The sequence below is a fragment of the Phocoena sinus genome, chromosome X (genome assembly GCF_008692025.1).
Source record: "Phocoena sinus isolate mPhoSin1 chromosome X, mPhoSin1.pri, whole genome shotgun sequence".
NCBI classification, from domain to species: Eukaryota; Metazoa; Chordata; class Mammalia; order Artiodactyla; family Phocoenidae; genus Phocoena; species Phocoena sinus.
In genome coordinates this window covers 18256103-18273917 of record NC_045784.1, presented here as the reverse complement: position 1 = coordinate 18273917, position 17815 = coordinate 18256103, and the positions used below count along the sequence as shown (strand labels likewise).

The following is a 17815-nucleotide window of genomic DNA, read 5'->3' as shown; positions in this document are numbered from 1 at the left end:
CTTTTGGATGCTATCTTATGAGAAGTGATGCTCAGAGCTGCTGGCATTACAGAAAAGTTAACTGAGTCCTGACACTGCAGAGCCATGACATTTACTCCAGAACAACCCCACCTCTGAACTTTCAGTAAGTTAGATAATTACCTTTTCCTCATTATTTAAGCCAAAAAGTGAGGGAGGTGTGATTAAAAAATCCAACCTGTAACCAATATTGAAATTATAGCCACATTCTACTTTATATCCAGTCATTAGTGTTTTCTGTCTCCCTAACAATCTTTCTTCAAAATCAGACAATACAGTATTAAGAGAATATTTGTTTACTGCTTTCCAGATTTTTCCATTTTTTAAAAATATATACTTGCTACATAACCGCCAAGAATGGTGCCCTTAAACTTCACAGAAGTGACACATTTAAGGTTCTCTACTATGCTTTCTCTGACTTTTTGGTGCATGTCTTTTTGGTGCATGTCTTTTTATTCACATTGCTTGTATATCTTTTCCATCTATTCCCTTTAGACCTGAACTATAATTTCAGATATTATTGATGATTATGCTCTTCCAAACTCTTCGTGCTTGAACATAATTTATCTGGACAATAAATAAAACAGTAAAAAGTGCTGCAACATTTTTCTTTATTTTCAGCTTGCTCCTTTTTCTCCTTTAACACAATTTCATATTCTGGGAATATCTTCCCGTTGCCCACATACTTCCTACATGAATGTTCTTAAAAATAAAACTCATGGCTTTTAGAAACTCTTCAGGAAATTACTCTAAGACCCTTAAAATGACTGAAGAAGATTAATCTATCTTCTTCTGCACGATATTGGTAGTCATTATCTAGCCTCTCTGCCTATATAATTTAAGATACTAGGGCACTGAGCTGCACATTTTGTACAGCTCTTAAGTTACCAATGGTGTGCAATGGATGTTAGATTTAAGAAAATAAATTAAAATACATTTCTTGGCAGATTTCATTTTGAAAGCATCAGTAAATATTTTAGCCAGATAACCTGATATGTACTGTAGCTACTAGGTAACATTTTATCTTTCCCACCCTCAGCCCCCTAAAAAAAAAAAAACAACCTAGGTTTTGCTTTAGATTTCTAAGACCAAGCTAATAAATGTGTAAATTAAGTAAGAATGCTGATAGGTTATCCCTAAGGCAATGAAAAAGAGCACATTATAAATTCATTGAGTACATGGTGGCACCAGGAATGCATGGCTAGTAAAGAGTAGTCTTTTAACTGCCAAGAGGGAAATCAGCAGGATTAAGGGATAAAGCTTTCAAAAACCTCATCTAAACTGCCTAGTATGGCAAAGGAAGGAGAACTATTAGAAACAGACCTCAAGCTGCATTAACCAAAACCGTATTTTAGTGTTATGGCAGATGATTTCTGAATAAAGAATAAATATAATATCTTTATATTTTGTCCCACACTTTTATGATTTATACTCCTTGAAAGCTGCGTAGGCTGACATAATTTATAATTTAATTTCACTGAGGTATTATAAGGCCTATACCTCAGTCAGCTTCGAAACTGCTAATTGGGATAATAGGAAATTAGTTGTCTTCTCCCAAATGCCAGTGAAGTAGGTCAGGATAATTAATATTCAAGCTGACTTTTCTGTCAAAGGAAAACACAACAGGTCTCATCTGTGTACTTGTAGTACCATCCACTTTAGACTAAAATGAGTTCAGCCTCAGAAAAAATCACAGTATGACTCAGTTAGAGAATTGAATTTCAAAAATAAGACAAAAGGTAGTTCAACCATGAGAACGCAGACTGAAGTATGCTCTAAAGAAGACTAAATGTACACCTTGTAAGCAGGGCCAAATTCCACCTGTACGAAGAAAATGAAAAAGCATCTAGGTCACAGATTTAGGTACATCTTGCTTCTTAGATTGCTCTGTAGACTCATAAGCACTATATAATATAGATCACGAGAGGGGTTTGGTTGGTGCCATAATTCTTCACCCTTAAAGCTGAAGAGAAGCTATATTTTCTCCCATGGCTCCTTCTGCTCACGTGCCTGGTACTTCCTATGTTTAATTTCTTGGCAAACTGAGAAAAATGTTTGGAGCTAGGGACGTGAACCTTATTTGCTCTGCAGGTCTGTACTTGATTAGTGCAAATTCACTTTAGTAGGTCACAGTGCATGCTGGCCTCGAGCAGGACAGTTAGTAACACACCACCGCTGGTCTTTGATTCTAACAAGCACGGCAGCCTGCTGACCGGAGCGGTAGCACAGTGAGAGCTCCGGGCGGAGGGCACGCTCTAAGTGTGAGGCTGAGGGGATGGCCACAGCTTCTTTCCCATGTATAATTTTGACTCTCCTGACAGAACACCAAACAGCTTGATTTGAATAAGCAGCCTGGAATACTTACTCCTAATGGCCGACTCAGGGCAGTCATGAATAAGACACTCCTTAACTAGACCTTGAAGATTCTTTTGAAAACACTGATTTTAGAGCTGATATTCCCCAAAGGAGGTGCTCATCAAATCGCACACTCCTAAATATTAGAAACAGTAATGCAGAAAAACCATCATTGGGAAGCCGAACATGTACCCCATTAAGTTAAGGAGCATCTTCCAGGCAAGCATGAAACGTACTGCCCTGTTGAGAATGGTTTAAAGGACACTGAGACATCAAGTGGCAAGATTATAGAAAAATACCCAGAAAGAAATGGGGCCCTGCAAGATAGTGCACGGTCACCTTTAGTGAAACAGATCAGACTGAAATAACGCGAACTACCCCACGATATCGAACCGCAAAGACAGAATGTGCAATAATACCAAGTTTACCGACACACTTCTAGGGTGGTTCTGCCTTATCGCAATCATTCCACAAAGAGAGAGCCTGCTGAAAAAGATGGAAAGTATTGAATAACTACCCACTTGACTTATTCGGGAACCTAAAGGAAAAACCCACCAACTTTGGGAGTACATCTGTATGGCTAAAAATACATCCAATCAACAAAACAGCAAAAAACAGACACTAGAAGAAAAAATAATCGAACGCCATCTAACTAGGGATGCTCTGTAGGCTAGTGGAGCCTGAAGGAAGGGCGAGCCCAGGGCTAGGTTTGCCTTTCAGGTCCTAGGACACGTATGCTCCATTCTAGTCCTCCCTACACAATGCCCAGGAGGAACTGCTAAGTATCTAGCCAGTTGAAAAAGACAGCCTCAAAGACTTGTACCCGTGGCAATGATGGAATGTGTCATGAACAGGATTCTCTATTTCAGAGGGCTGTGCCTAATTTCAACACAATTTATTTTAAAATGCCAGAGATGAAGTATTTTCCCCAACGCGTTTGTAGAATGCTGAATAAACCTCACATGCTTAGTTGTAGCAGTCGCGCAGCACCTGGACAACAGTTGAAAGGAGGTTTCTAACTCATCCTTAGTTAAGTTTTAGAAAACAACTTATACTAATCATCTTAATATTAAAAATATATTATCGTGCTTGCCAGAACTCCTACAGAGGCCTGACATGGTTCCTAGATCTTTCCTCCACAAGACTCTTCTATAATTTCTAATAGATGTGAATGTTGTGAGGGCGTGGCAGGTAAATCACCTTTCCTGAACCGACAGTATACCTTTTAAAAGGCTCCTCATGGAGATTATGGCTAAAATATACTTTACATGGAAACTGCTTTAACATATGAATTTTATCAACTCATATTTTGATAGTAGAAAAGGTCCACTGTATTTTCTTGTCGATTATCTCCAAAGTAACCCTCATTTTAAATGATACAAGCTTCAAATTGACATGAGGCTCCTGACCTGCTGGTAACCTGTGAGATTTGACTTGTTTTTCCAGTTGTGATGAAGAAGTTACACTAATATATCCTGTAATCAAAGTCTCCATACTGTGTGAAATGGGCTGAAGGACACAGTCTGTTTGTATCCTTTAAAAAGAGAAGTCTAATGCCCTAGTGGGACCAAAGCAGTAACTGTGGTTTCATCAGCACCAGCTTGGGTCATCTGCACTAATTGGCCCATACTTCATTTTGAATAAAGAGATTTCATACTATTTCTTCGACACTATTTTTGGGGGTATTTTATATTCAATTCTTATAGCCAGAACTAGATTTTCTTTCTAAGTAAAATAACTGAGTTATAGCCTTTCTCTTAAACTAGCTTGGGTTTCTGGACTGGTATATCACATTAGTTATAAACAGAAGCTTGGTATGGCATGTTGGATAAATAACTTGATAACTAGTAAACATATTCTTAATGCCAGTCAGAGGGTTGCTTAATGACTTGTCTCTCTCAAGAGCTGATTCACATAAATTGAGCTTTGCAATCAACATACATACCAAGAAAGTAAATGGATGCTTTTGGCAAATTGGTTTCTAGAAACATATTCTGCTACTTGAAGTTGATAGAAATGCTATGTAAAATTTCTTCTTCGAAAAATTCTTTTGGATTTTTCCTTTCAACCTTCTCATGGTGAAAAGGGAAGTTATATATGTACGTATGTGTGAGTGTGTGTATGTGTATTCACTTACTTATTCAACCAAGGTTCTGCTAACACCCTGCTTGAAGCATTTATAGCTTCTGAACCCAAACTCAGGGGGCAACAACTGTGGACCAAAGGGATGATGCATGCAAGTGAAAAGAAAGTGGATAAGAGGAGGAAGCAAAACAAATGAATGCCATCAACCTTAAAAGGCAGATGGGCCAAAAAAAAATTATTTGCTCTAGCTGTGGGTGTCCTGGGATGTAGGCTTCATTACTCATCTTTTTTTCCCCCAAGTTACTCAAGTTCTGAAAGTGGGACACCAAGGGATACCTGACTTCCTATGCAGCAAAACCATTATTTTAAGAAAAAAGGGAAACAGAATTCTATTTTCTTAAAATAAGAAGTTTGAAAAGGTTAGGAATGTGTGTATACAGGCTGAGAATCTCCATCGGCATACTTACTTTTGTCTCCTATGTTTTCCCCTGCTGCCTCCCCTTCCTCCTCCTCCTCCTCCTCCTCTTCCTCCACCTCTGTGGGCTGCACGTCATCCTGCGGGTCACAGGCACTAACCGGCGCGTTCAGACAGCAGTGGTTGAACCCGCTATCTCGAGGCAGAGTAAAACTTCGAGGCTTGCCCCCGTTTCCATTTAACACTTGCATCCTCTCGCTCTCAGCTAAGGGGTACGGCCCATAGTGATCCTGTAGGTGGCACTTCTGAGTTGGAAGGGTGGACTGCCGCCTGTGCTCTGGGGAGATGGCCGCGGAGTCAGAGAAGACGGAATCCTCCAGGGGCAGAGTCTGAAGATAGTGTAACCCTGAGCTCGTCAGGGGCGTCTCGATTAAATCCTGCCAGGAGCGGCGCTGACTGGCTGTCTTGCGAATGGGGGACACCACACTGCTCCCAGTCAGTTCCTGGCGAAACTCCTCATGGGATGATTGCGACTGAGAGGTCTCTGTCGAGGAGAGCCGGCTGTGTTTCGCTTCCACGTAAGGACTGGCACAACTCATCTGTGGAAAGGAGCCTCTGATCAGTCTCCACAGAAATAACAGACCATGCCTATCACCAAGGAACACATTTGATTTCCACCATCTCAAAGTTAGGCCCCAGCTGACATTTTAAGAGACTGAAACGTGGATGTATAGAAATACAGCTACGCTGGGCTCTCATGAAAAATGTGACATACTAGTGCAAACTTTTACAGCAAAGTATAAGGCAACGTGAGTGCCTATGTAAGAAATATTTAGCAACTAAAAACAAAAAAATCCTAAGTTTTGAAATCTCTATGCATTCAAAATCCTGAATTGTTGCCAAATTCATATTTCCAGATGTTATGGAGTCTGGGGATGAGAGCAAGGAGACAGGATTTTGGATGTAAAAACAAGGTGCCTCTAATCGGACACAAGCCTTCCTCTTCTTCATAGGTGAATGTCTGCTCTTAGAGTGTCAAGGATAAGCTTTCTTACAGTCTTGTCAGTTCTGTGGCACTTTCTAGAGAGTTAAAAATGTAGAAAGGATGAGATTACGCCCTGATGGGAATTAGCGGAATATTCTTATCCTTGGAATTTAAAGTTTGGGAATATATGTTACAGCACAAAGCACAACCAAGAAAAAGGACGGGCATCAAGTGAATGCTATAAAAGTCTTGCAGGCACCCTTACCGGGACAAGCCTTACTCTAGCTCTGGGGGCTAGCAGACCAGCCCAGGCCCCTTCCTGGCAGGAGGAGCCAGATTTGTTAGATGTGATCACTACGACTGAGGCTGAGGTTGTGGCCAGGAAAAGCCCGACTAAGGTGAAAGTACACCTTCCCCTCTGGGTAAAGGAGAAGTTAAGTGGCATCTTCTGTGGGCAGCCAGTTTATCTTCCCACATGTTAATCACAATGTGAGTAGTTTCCTTCTTGAAATTCACAAGTTGCTATGATTAAAGAGCGGTTTGGTCAAGCTGCAGTTTCCCTTTCCCCCACGTTTACAAATATTTAAAGGAACTATTTAGACCCTGATGTTTTAGGGAAAGAGGGAAAATACGATATAAACTATATCTTGTTACTGACTTCATTATTTCATTTGTCTGTTGCACTTGGTACACTGCAGCATTTATTAATGAAATGTGTATACGGAGAGGAACAATTCTGCATTTCTGTCTACTTTTCTCCTTTTTCCCTTAGATAAGAGATACTGTCATCAAACATTTCAATTAAAAATGTGACTCTCCTTTTAGTCCTTAGCCAAAAGTATTCATTCATTCATTTCAGAAATATGTATTGAGCACTTAATAAATAAGTACCAGTGTTGTGCTAGGCCATAGGGATGTACAGTGAATAGAACGGGGTCCCTGTTCTCAAAAAGTTCACAGTCCAGTCCAGTGAGCTGTTTGCAGTCCCAAATATTCTGATTTAATATCTCTGGATGACGCCTGAGCATCTGCATTTCTAAAACATTCCAGAGGTGATTCTCATGCACAGCCAAGGTTGAGAAGTGGCCTAGAATTATATGAACATCTTGCATAGCACCTTTCTTGTTAAAAATCCCCTGTAGTAATACGGAGGTAGAATTAGGTGGCTGCTATTGTCACTTAAATCCAGCTTCCATTTCCTGTTTGGAAGACTCAGTCTCAAGATAGGCAGAATTGACTCTTATGGTACAGTGACCATGCAATGTATTGCCTAAAATGGGACAGCATCGAGACTCTTTTGGTAATTCTGATGGGAAATGGGCATAAAACAAACCAGGACAATTGTAAAGATCAAGGTACAGTCTATACACAGAATAATTTACACAGGTTTAAGAAGTCTTAAGAAGAAGAGCATCACATAAACACATATACATTAAACCAGACCCCATGGCTGCCTGAAAAGCTACATGCCAAAACATGTTCAATACAGATATAATATAAATTTTTACAATTGCTTCTAAAGGACATAGGAATTAACTTTGTTAGTGTAGAATAGATAAGGTCAATTTATATATCTTTTTCTAAGAAAACTTTTTTGTTGTTGATATTTTCATGAAGGCTACTCTGACACAAATGGTATGTTTTCTTAATAAAACTGGTACGATACTTACTAGTGTGGAATCTGTGGTGACTGCTTCTCCTGATTAAATATTCTTTGTATACTTAAAATTTTTTTCCCTCATTGCTTTTAGACTCCCTGTTTTCTTTCCCCCTAAAACCCCCAAGGTCTGACATGTAATTCACGACATAATGTCTCAGGTCAAAGAATCTGACGCTATATTGAGTATATTCCTACTGGCAACTTACGGAGGGAGGCCGTGGGTATGTATCGTAGGGGGGCGGAGGGCTGTCCTGTTTGGGTGTTGATGGAGTATCTGCTTCTTCCTTGTCACTCTCACTCCAGTAATCTGAAAATTCACACACATGGATACATCAACATTCTGTTAAAAGTTTCTAGCCATGTTTTCAGGAACACACACTACCAGCTAACAAAAGGAAGTTTAAATTCCATTCCGGCACCCTGCTCCCCAGCACTCGCTACTCCAGGCCCACCAACTTTCATTTTCAGTTGGGTTTTGAGGAGGAAGGAAGAGTACAATCACCTAATTCCAACCTCCTTTTAAAGCAAGCGGTTACACATAGCCACAATTTTAGGTATGGCAATATGCCTCCAGTGGGGTGCTGGAGCTGACTTGTCACAGCTTGAGAAGGCTGATTATTAAATTTTCGGGAATTTTGCCAACGGTTGATATTGCATTCGGAGTCCAGAATCAGCCGTGGTGGGAGTATTTATACCATGGAAATTGGCAAACACTACAAATTAAATTTTGCTCTGTTGTCATCGTCAAAAAAAAAAAGGAGTTAAGACAAAGACACTGCATAAGTCAAATAAGGTTTAGGGTATTTTAGATTCCAAATTACTTAAAGCTTCAATTAATGAATGATGTCACATGATGCCTCTTAAAGGTGTATCATTTTATCCTAAAGATGAACACTCAAAGAAGAAATACATAGGTTGCTGCAGATCTCTACAGGTATAAACAGCTTCAAAAATAATGTTCTCAATCCTCTTCTGTGGCTTCAGTTCACTGGTTATCTAACAGTCGCTGTTTCCAGAGTCATGCTGACATGAATCTCTATAACACCATACTCCCACCTCTACTTGGAAACACATGGCAAACCCTGATTCTTGCCAAACGCAAAAGGGCAAATCTGCTGATGTGGGCTGTAAATTCCAAACTTCTAGAACTACTTAAAAGGGTAGAAAATGTAAGCCGCTAGACAAAGTGACTTGGCAGACCTCAGACAAGAGGGAAGGGGAAAAACTCCGAGAGATACATTAGTCAAGTAAGTAAACTACACCACAAAGGCCAATCATCAGAATCTGTTCTACCAATATCTCAACCACCCTGTAACTGCTGGGTTAATTCTTTATGTGATTTACAAGGAAAAACCTAGAAGCATTATCCATATGAATTTCAAATGATAAAAGAAAAGTTTCCTTATTCTTATGAAAATCGAAATCACAAAAGAACCTTAACTTATATTCAGATGTAGGAGAAAAATCATGGCACTTTTTTTTTTTTTTTTTTTTCCGGTACGCGGGCCTCTCACTGCTGTGGCCTCTCCCGTTGCGGAGCACAGGCTCCGGATGAGCAGGCTCAGCGGCCATGGCTCACGGGCCCAGCCACTCCGCGGCATGTGGGATCCTCCCGGACCGGGGCACGAACCCGTGTCCCCTGCATCGGCAGGCAGACTCTCAACCACTGCGCCACCAGGGAAGCCCCATGGCACATGTTTTTACAGGTACCTTTATCCACCCAGGAATTCCCATATTGTAATATTTTTATATATTTTCCTTGTGGTGCTGATTAATAAGTACAGCTAATATTTACTGAGTACTTATTATAATATGCCAAATAGAAAGTAGTACAACTGCGGTTTGAACTAAGAAATTGCCTTGCTCTAAGCCTCGAAGGGCCAAGTCACTGGGACTCTTTGTAAGACTTAGCGGGAGAATTTAATGTGACATACATTCATGATCCTTCAAGTCCCCCTCCTCCTGCTGCTCAAAATTCTTTAGCAATGGAGATTATTATATTCAGGCCTCAGAATACAAGGTCTCTGAAAATCCAATTCCTACTTTAATTATTCCCTTTGAGTAAAGGATAAGCAAACACTAGTTAACCTAAATTTGAGATCTGGCTTTTACACTGGGTCACACCAGTGATGGGCAGCATACTAAGTCTCCCCTCAAATACGAATTGATGTAGTTGCCCAGAAATGGACCCAGTAAACACTGGTGGGAAAAGCATAAACTATATACTCGCGCAGATGTAGGTTCAGTGCTTGGCTGTACCAATTACCATTTCTGTGCTCTTGTGATAGTTACTTAATCTCTTTGAGTCTGTCTTATCATCTGTAAAAGGGGGCTAATAATAACCACCTTTCAGAGTTGTGTGAGTGGACTACGAAGGTAATGTATATTCAAGCGCCTTGCATCTTGAAAGCACTCAATAAATATTAAGGTCCCTAATATTGGGTGGATTTGTAGGTATGCCAGGACAGTCTGACCCAGATCACACAGGAGATAAATGCCTAGTGTTCATCTTCTTAGACATTAGTTTTTTCTTGTAGCAAGTTCCAGCAATGAAAAGTGAATTCTGGAGCTCTGGGGTCTCAGTTGGGTAGTTTTGTGGGAGCTTGAAATACTACTGAGAAATTATTGCTGGAGGTGGAGGTACCAAGCACCCCCTCACCCTGCTCCCAAGCAGTAGGCTTGTGAAGATCACTCTGCTCTCACCCTTCCCACTATTTCCAGAAACTATGGGACCTGTGCTGAGTTCCCCCTTCACCTTTGCACTGAGACCTTGGGTCTCAAGGAATTAGCTCCTCAAGGGGTCCTGTCAGCACACTGAGAGGGAGATGATCACCATTTTATCAAGATCTCTATAGCTATTATTACAAGTGACAGATTTAGGAGATTCTCTCTCTCCTCCCCAGCCCCCCACAACCCCCACTAAATTAGGAAGAATTCTAACCCTTTATTTGATGTAATTCTTGGTTTATTAAAGAAAAAAACACCACCAAACCAAAGTTTTCTTGGGTTGCCTAAGAAAAGGCTGAAATACCACTTTGCAAATTAACTTCATTTCACACACTAACCCTTGTGTCTTTGAGAGAGCAATGCCAGGGAAGAGGCTACACAGAAAATTTAGGCATTTTGGTTTTGTGTGGAAAATTACAGGCACACTGCTTCCCAGAGGCTGAAACCAGTCTGATTTTCATTCTAAGAGCAAATTAATTTATTTTTCTTAGCTCTCTATTTAGCACAAAATAAATGGATACTTTTAATGTCTCTTGCAGTGATATTCAATTTTACAAGTAACTAATCATGAATAAACAGTGCCATCAATAGAAGAGGAAAATCTCCACTTTACTTCTCATGTTGATACAAAAGGATAATTTGAAAGAAATTGACTTTTTCATCTAGAACTATCAAAGAAATACAATGTATTTCATTCACTTTTATGTAATTAAAGCTTTACAAAGACCTTGTGTGTGACTGAAAATAATGTGTCATGAATGTCTGATTTGAAGCTGGAAAAATATAGAAAAATGATTAGCAGACAATTAGCTAAATTATGATCTTGGCAGAATTTACTGTAACCCTGTTTTCTCTAAGTAAAACAATGCATAGTGAAAAAGAACCCCATATCCTTTATACTTCTGTAGTTAAAGACAGCAATTCACTAAACTTTTATTTAAGTCAATGAAAGAGTCACTTCCAAGCTGTACTGAGTATTTAAATGGAAACAGTGTTTGGCAGTTATTCCTTTGCATCTTTCTGAAATATTCCCAATTCTCAAAGAGCTATATTTTGTATCAAGTTTAAACTTCCCTACTGAGAATGGTACTGAGATGTCAAACAATTCTATAGAAGTGTGGAATAGACACGTGCATCCAGTAGTTGTCTATACAGAATACGTAAGACCTAATCCTGCGTAAGGTAGGAAGTCTAATATGTTTCTGACCTACGTTAGAGTACCTGATGAATGTATACTCTAGGTGGAAATCTAAATTATTCCAGAGATTCTGGCTGTAGAGACCTGAACTGTAACTATTAGCTTCTACCTATGATTGTCTACCACATTCCAGTAGGCACTAAAATAAATACTCACATGACAGACTATGGCAGCATGAATCCATGGAATGAGTATTTTTTGGAACGTGCATGTGCAACATGACTTACCAGTTCTTTCATCCATAATGAAATTTGGTTATATAATGACAAGTACAAAGGAAATCCACTAAAATCAAGGCCATGCTCAGCTTCAAAGAAATGCCGAGTGATAAAATACAGAAGCCTGAAAATCCAACGTTCCTTATTCATGCAAATTGACTTTTTTCAAGATTCATTCTCCTATTGGCACATTGCCCACACTTCTAATTCTTGCATCTTAAAAAACTGAGAAATCTATATGCACTTTTAAAGAACAGTTTTCATGCTTTATAAAGTAATTTGAAAAGGAAGGCTGGTGTGTGTGTGTGTGTGTGTGTGTGTGTGTGTGTGTGTGTGTTTGTGCATTTAGCTCTCTTACTATAATTGTAGGCTTATAAATTAAGTAGAAGTACGAAAGTGGGGAATAAACTTTTAACAATGAAGAAATGTGACAATAACTGGCCTGACACTTCATAGTCCTGGCTGGGATTTGCCTGTGCACAGTGATTTGATAGAGATGGTTTCCATGTTATTTGTGGAAGTACTCATGCTGCTTCCACTCCCAGGAATGTTTTATTTTATTACTTCTCATCCTGCGACAACCAGTTCAGATAATGAGTCCACATAATGTTTTTTTCCAATTTCCCTCCTAGAAGGAATCTCTAGCCTCATTCCTATGGAATTTGCTTTGTACTTTCCCATGTTTCACTTTCCATATTGTACTAAGAGTATCTTTTCTACTAGAATTCAATGTAATTTCAGGCAGGATGGGTGCTTATTTCACCTTAATACAATTAGAGTGTTAGCTGAAGGCCTTATTCAGAAACACTTTAATATTTAATAAAATATCTTCTCTGCCTCTTCACCGCTAACTTTATATGAGGCTCACTGATTACTTTCTCCAAGTATTTCCTCATTAATCCTGACTCCTCAGGTTTTTAAAAAAATTTTGCAGCCACTTAGCAATTTTTTAAATCAGTTGCATGTGGTGCAAAAATCAGTACTCATTTACTTTATGTTGCTCTTTAATTTTTCTTAGGCAGTTTCAGGTGTGAATCTTTTAGAGTCTCAATAAGATGCTGAATTCCCATTGGCAGTAACCATATTTTACTATTTCTTGGAAATCTTCCTGCCCTATCTCCTCACCCTTCACTGCTCTAGTCACCCCCATTCTCTCACCCCATGGCTCTAAGCCAGGGGTTGAAAAACTGTGGCCTGCAGGCCAAATGAGACTCTTTGCCTGTTTTTATACAGCCTGTGGATCAAGAATGGTTTTTACATTTTAAGTGGATAAAAAATATCCAAAGAAGAATATTTTTCAAAATGTGAAAAATGTTATGAAATTCAATCTCAGTGTCCATAAATAAAGCTTTATTGAAGTACAGCCACTTCCCTTCATGTGTCTATAGCAGAGTTGAATGGTTTCAACAGAAACCTTAAGGCCTGCAAAGTCTAAAATATTTACTATTTGGATCTTTACAGAAAGTTTGCTGACCCCTGACCTAAATATTTGCTGAAAGATTGGTTTTGGGATCTGGTTATCTCCTTTACATCTCTCTGTTAGTTTTGAGATATTTAAAAAGCTTTCTGCGTGACGAAACAGTAGGTTTTCAGAATCTTCATGTCGACCAACAGGCTATGTCCACTGGAGACACAGCTAGAAATATGTGTATCAATGTGTGGAATCCTTTTAACTTCAGGATGTCTCAAAAGTTTTCAAAGAACTATTTATGCTTCCAAGGGATGTATAGCAAACATTCTTTGGGAAATGTGAAGCTACTTTTATTTTAAAATAAATTTATTTATTTATTTATGGCTGCGTTGGGTCTCTGTTGCCACGCACAGGCTTTCTCTAGTTGCAGCGAGCGGGGGCTACTATTTGTTGCAGTGCGCGGGCTTCTCACTGTGGTGGCTTCTCTTGTTGTGGAGCACTGGGCTGTAGGCGCGCGGGCTTCAGTAGCTGTGGCTCGAAGGCTCTAGAGAGCACGCTCAGTAGTTGTGGCGCACGGGCTTAGTTGCTCCGCAGCATGTGGGATCTTCCTGGATCAGGGCTCGAACCCGTGTCTCCTGCATTGGCAGGCGGATTCTTAATACTCTGTGCCACCAGGGAAGCCCTGAAGCTACTTTTAGAATAGTGACCACAACTTTTGTTAAGATTTCAATTTTGCATCAGGATACTGTATTTCATAAATGTGAGGTCAACACTAAGGCAAGTTCCATAAGGTCACAGAGCTAACAAAGTAATAGAACTGAAGAACACAAGCAAATGAGATAATCTATGGAAGAAGGGATCATTCATCTGAGCTCTTTGCATAAAAGAGCACTTAAATGTCTGTGAAACCACTAAGCAGAAAAAACAACTCACCACCAAGGACCTTGACTTGGGTCAATATAAAGGACCAAATTCTAGGCTTAAAAAAATTTTTTTTAACATCTTTATTGGAGTATAATTGCTTTACAGTGGTGTGTTAGTTTCTGCTTTATAACAAAGTGAATCAGCTATACATATACATATATATCCCCCCATCTCTTCTCTCTTGCATCTCCCTCCCTCCCACCCTAGGCTTTTAAAATTTTTTTCCTCCATAGGAAGTAGACTAAAGAAGATGGCAACAAACAGGAATGAACTCCACATTAGCTGCTGCAAAAATTTGAGTTTATTTCCTGTTTAATTTACTAAACCTTACCCATAAGATGCTATGGTTTGGATTCAAAGTGAACAGAAGAGAAATAACCACAGACTGACATACACATTTTCTCTCAAGTGATAGCAGTGAATCACTGTATAGGAAAACAGCAAGAAAAAAGAAGTGTAACACAATAGTAAAAAAAAAAGTATTCCTTTACCTTGTTCTTGCTTAATCCTCTCTCTTTCTGCATATCCCGCAGTCAGCATATTAATTCTGTTAAGCCACCTGAAGAAACAAATATTAAAGTCAGTAACATTGCAACTGATTTTTTTATACTTAACTATTTTCTTGGGAATAGTTATTTTAAAATGTATAAGAATTTATGGAATAATCCCAGATAAAGGGTGTGCTTTTTGCTACTCTTAACACATGGAGTCTTCAATGAGCTATAATTTGCCGTAGTACAAACTGCTCCCACACTAAAGATGCTACTTCACTAGAAAAGTCTTGGGCAAACCTGTTAACATCTGCAACATAAAGGGTTTTGAGATGACCAAAGCCCTATTAATTCTGTTGCTCTAAATGTAAAAGCACTCCAAATATTTTTGCTGTTCCGTTTCTTCAGAACAAATGCTCCTTTAGAGATATTTAAACAATATCAGATATAATTTGTCCTGAGAAGGGAAAAAACTATAGACCTTGCCTGTCAAAATATGTTTTACTATGAAATATTAGTTTTGATGAATCTCCTTTAAGTTTAATGATCCAAAGGGAAACACAGCTCAGCAGTAGTATACTTTGGAAATTTGTCTCTAAATTCAAGGGTATTAGGTTTTTCCAAACACAAAACGAGCATATACAATTTTAATCTCTGTTTAGATCTTGAAAATTTATTTCCATGAACAATAGTAATTTAGAAATAAATCTTAGCTCTTTCCTCTTTCAGAAGAGTTGCTATTGCCAATGTAGGGAACTGCCTGAAGCAAAGCACTATTTCAATCTCTGTCTTTTGTCCCACCAGGTCTCTCCCTGTGTTCATTATTCTGGATAACTGTTTACACTGCATCAGATTATCAAATCACAAAATCTTTAAACTAACCTGACAGTTTCCCACTGGTCAATCCTGAGCTATGATCCATATAGCTTCCCAAATAAGAAAGTAAGGAAGAATCAACCTTCCAAACTAGCTTGAGTAAGTTTGGAATCACTAGTATAGTTAACATCATTAAATTGTGGAATAATCTGATCGAAACATGTTTTTAGGAAAAAAACTGTGTTTGAGAAGCTTTTCTCCTAGGAGATTATCTCCCCTGTCGAGTGGAAGATGACTTTCTTTGAAGTGACTCATATATTTCGTCATTTATGCCAAGTGGTGTTAACCGTGCATCAGATACTTAGAATATCTTGAAAAGGGAGGGAGGAAAGTTGTTTCTCTAATGGACAAAATCACATCCATGGAAATTTAAGCTTTAATTTTAAGAATAAGTCACTTAAAGCACAACTTTATTTTGACAAAGCCTACAATGTAATGATCACCTCAACTATGGGAAGTAAAGAAGGGACTGGAGCAGAAATGGAAAAAAGAATGGATCAAATGAATTCAGTAGCATGATATATACACATGATCCAGAAAATTATAAACTGTAAGTCAAGAAGTTAACTTCATGACAAATAACCTTTTAAAAACGACTCCAATCATTAGTAAAAGGTCAAAATTAAAATCTAGCCTATAGGTCATTTGTAGTAAGAAAGGGGTTGAATTTGTACTACAAGGTGAATCTTAGCACTCTTAGGAAAGACTGGCCTGGTGCTTTTTGCGTGGAAATGATGTTGATACCACTAGAGGAATATTTGTTAATGAATTTTAATTCAGTACTTCATATTTAATACTTTTTAATATATCACTGAAATTTCATTTTATCAGAAGTCTAAAGAGCAGTGAGGTCTTCATGAGATGAATAAGGAAACTAAAAAGAGGCTTCTTAATTTTTCAGCTCAACAACATTTATTAAATGCCTGTTGTATGCTGAACAATGAGCTACGTTTTGTGGGTCCAAAAATGAATAAGACATAATTTCTGGCTTTGATGAGCTCCAGGATTCCTAAATTCCACAAGACAATTAAAAAATTAAACTACTTTTAGGAAGAAAAATTCTGTCCCCAATAAAAACTCTTTACAAAGTGTATGCGTAAACTTGTATGTATAGACACAAAAGGCTGAATGCTACACAACTGTTGTTGCTGTCTTGGATAAAGTTGTCCTTAGGCCTCAGTTAGAAGATGCTTATCCAAACACTTGCTGCAGTTATGGTTTGGTGTTTATATGCTATTATGAACAGCAGATATATATGCATTAATTGAGTTAAGAAATATTAATGTGTGCCAGGTACTGTTCTAGGCACTGAGGATAGAGAAAGATAAATGAAACAAAGCATCTGTTTTCATGATGCCTGTAACTTCAGTGAGGGAGACAGACAATATTTAAGGATGAGAGGATTGGGCCTATGGTGAATGTTCCAATGAAGCTGTCAACAGCTGACACAGAATAATGTACTGAGAGGGAAACCAGAGTAAGAACTGGGGAAGAAATGTAAGATAATCACACTAAACAGAAACTGATGAGTCCTGACAATTATAAGGACATATGTGCTGACATGAAAAGGAATACATAGGCCAAGTGAATTCAGTAAATAAGTCTCAGAATACTTGAGAAACATGATGTTTTGTTTTCTTCCCACAGATTTCACACAGGCTGGCAAAAAAGTTTTTTTTAATGTTTCAATGCTCATTTCTGAGGATGGAACAGATGGATTGGTGGTAGGGTGCTCAAAAGTGTTTTTGCAGATTACCTCACAATCAAACTTAAAGCTACTCAAAAAATAGATGGTGAGATTTTAATATTCTATGTTATATGTATTTGGGTATACGTATGCATGTGCGTATGTATGTGTATACACACATGCGGATTTTACAGAAGAAAATTAAATCTAAGGATTGCTTTTTCATTCCAGTTACTAGGTCCCGTCAAAACTAGCACTACATTTTAAAAATACATATGATAATATTTTAGAAATTATGAAATAATCAGGTAAGGCATTTATTTATAATTATTATAATATAATTATTTATAACTATATCATCTCTTGAAGGCTTAGGTACGTGCCTTCAAAGGACTACACATAGAATGAACCAACACCCACATCATCTTGCTGTTATGTAACAATCAGCTTATTAAATAAAGTTGTTGGAGGCTGTCTCTCCCCAACACCAATCCTCTGTGAATATTGCCAGCACTGACTCTCCTCCGTCCTACTGACAAGTAATTTTTAATAAACTTGCCTATTGAAAGCAGACATTAGGAATATGCTTATTCAAAAAATAAAAAGCGGGCAAAACAATAAAAGTCCACTATACTTAAATTTTAAAGAAAGACTCAGTATTTCAGGACAATTTAATTCTGAAGGTTGTAGTACACCATGGCAAGGCTTACATAAAACAGCACTCTTAAATGTACCATGTGGAGATGACATATTTGATCAGATTTA

The 17815-nt window shown here is 38.4% G+C and overlaps 1 protein-coding gene across 4 annotated transcripts in view; it reads right to left on the bottom strand.

Annotated features, from left to right (window-relative positions):
* CNKSR2 (connector enhancer of kinase suppressor of Ras 2) overlaps positions 1–17815 on the bottom strand; it is a 257232-nt gene that overhangs the window by 36238 nt on the left and 203179 nt on the right. For all 4 annotated transcript variants that reach the window (XM_032619801.1, XM_032619802.1, XM_032619803.1 and 1 more), the window contains 3 exons: positions 14488–14555; positions 7725–7825; positions 4926–5472 (listed from right to left, as the gene is read on the bottom strand). In XM_032619801.1, the coding sequence (XP_032475692.1) occupies positions 4926–5472; positions 7725–7825; positions 14488–14555 (716 nt within the window). The remainder of the gene's footprint in view (positions 1–4925; positions 5473–7724; positions 7826–14487; positions 14556–17815) is intronic.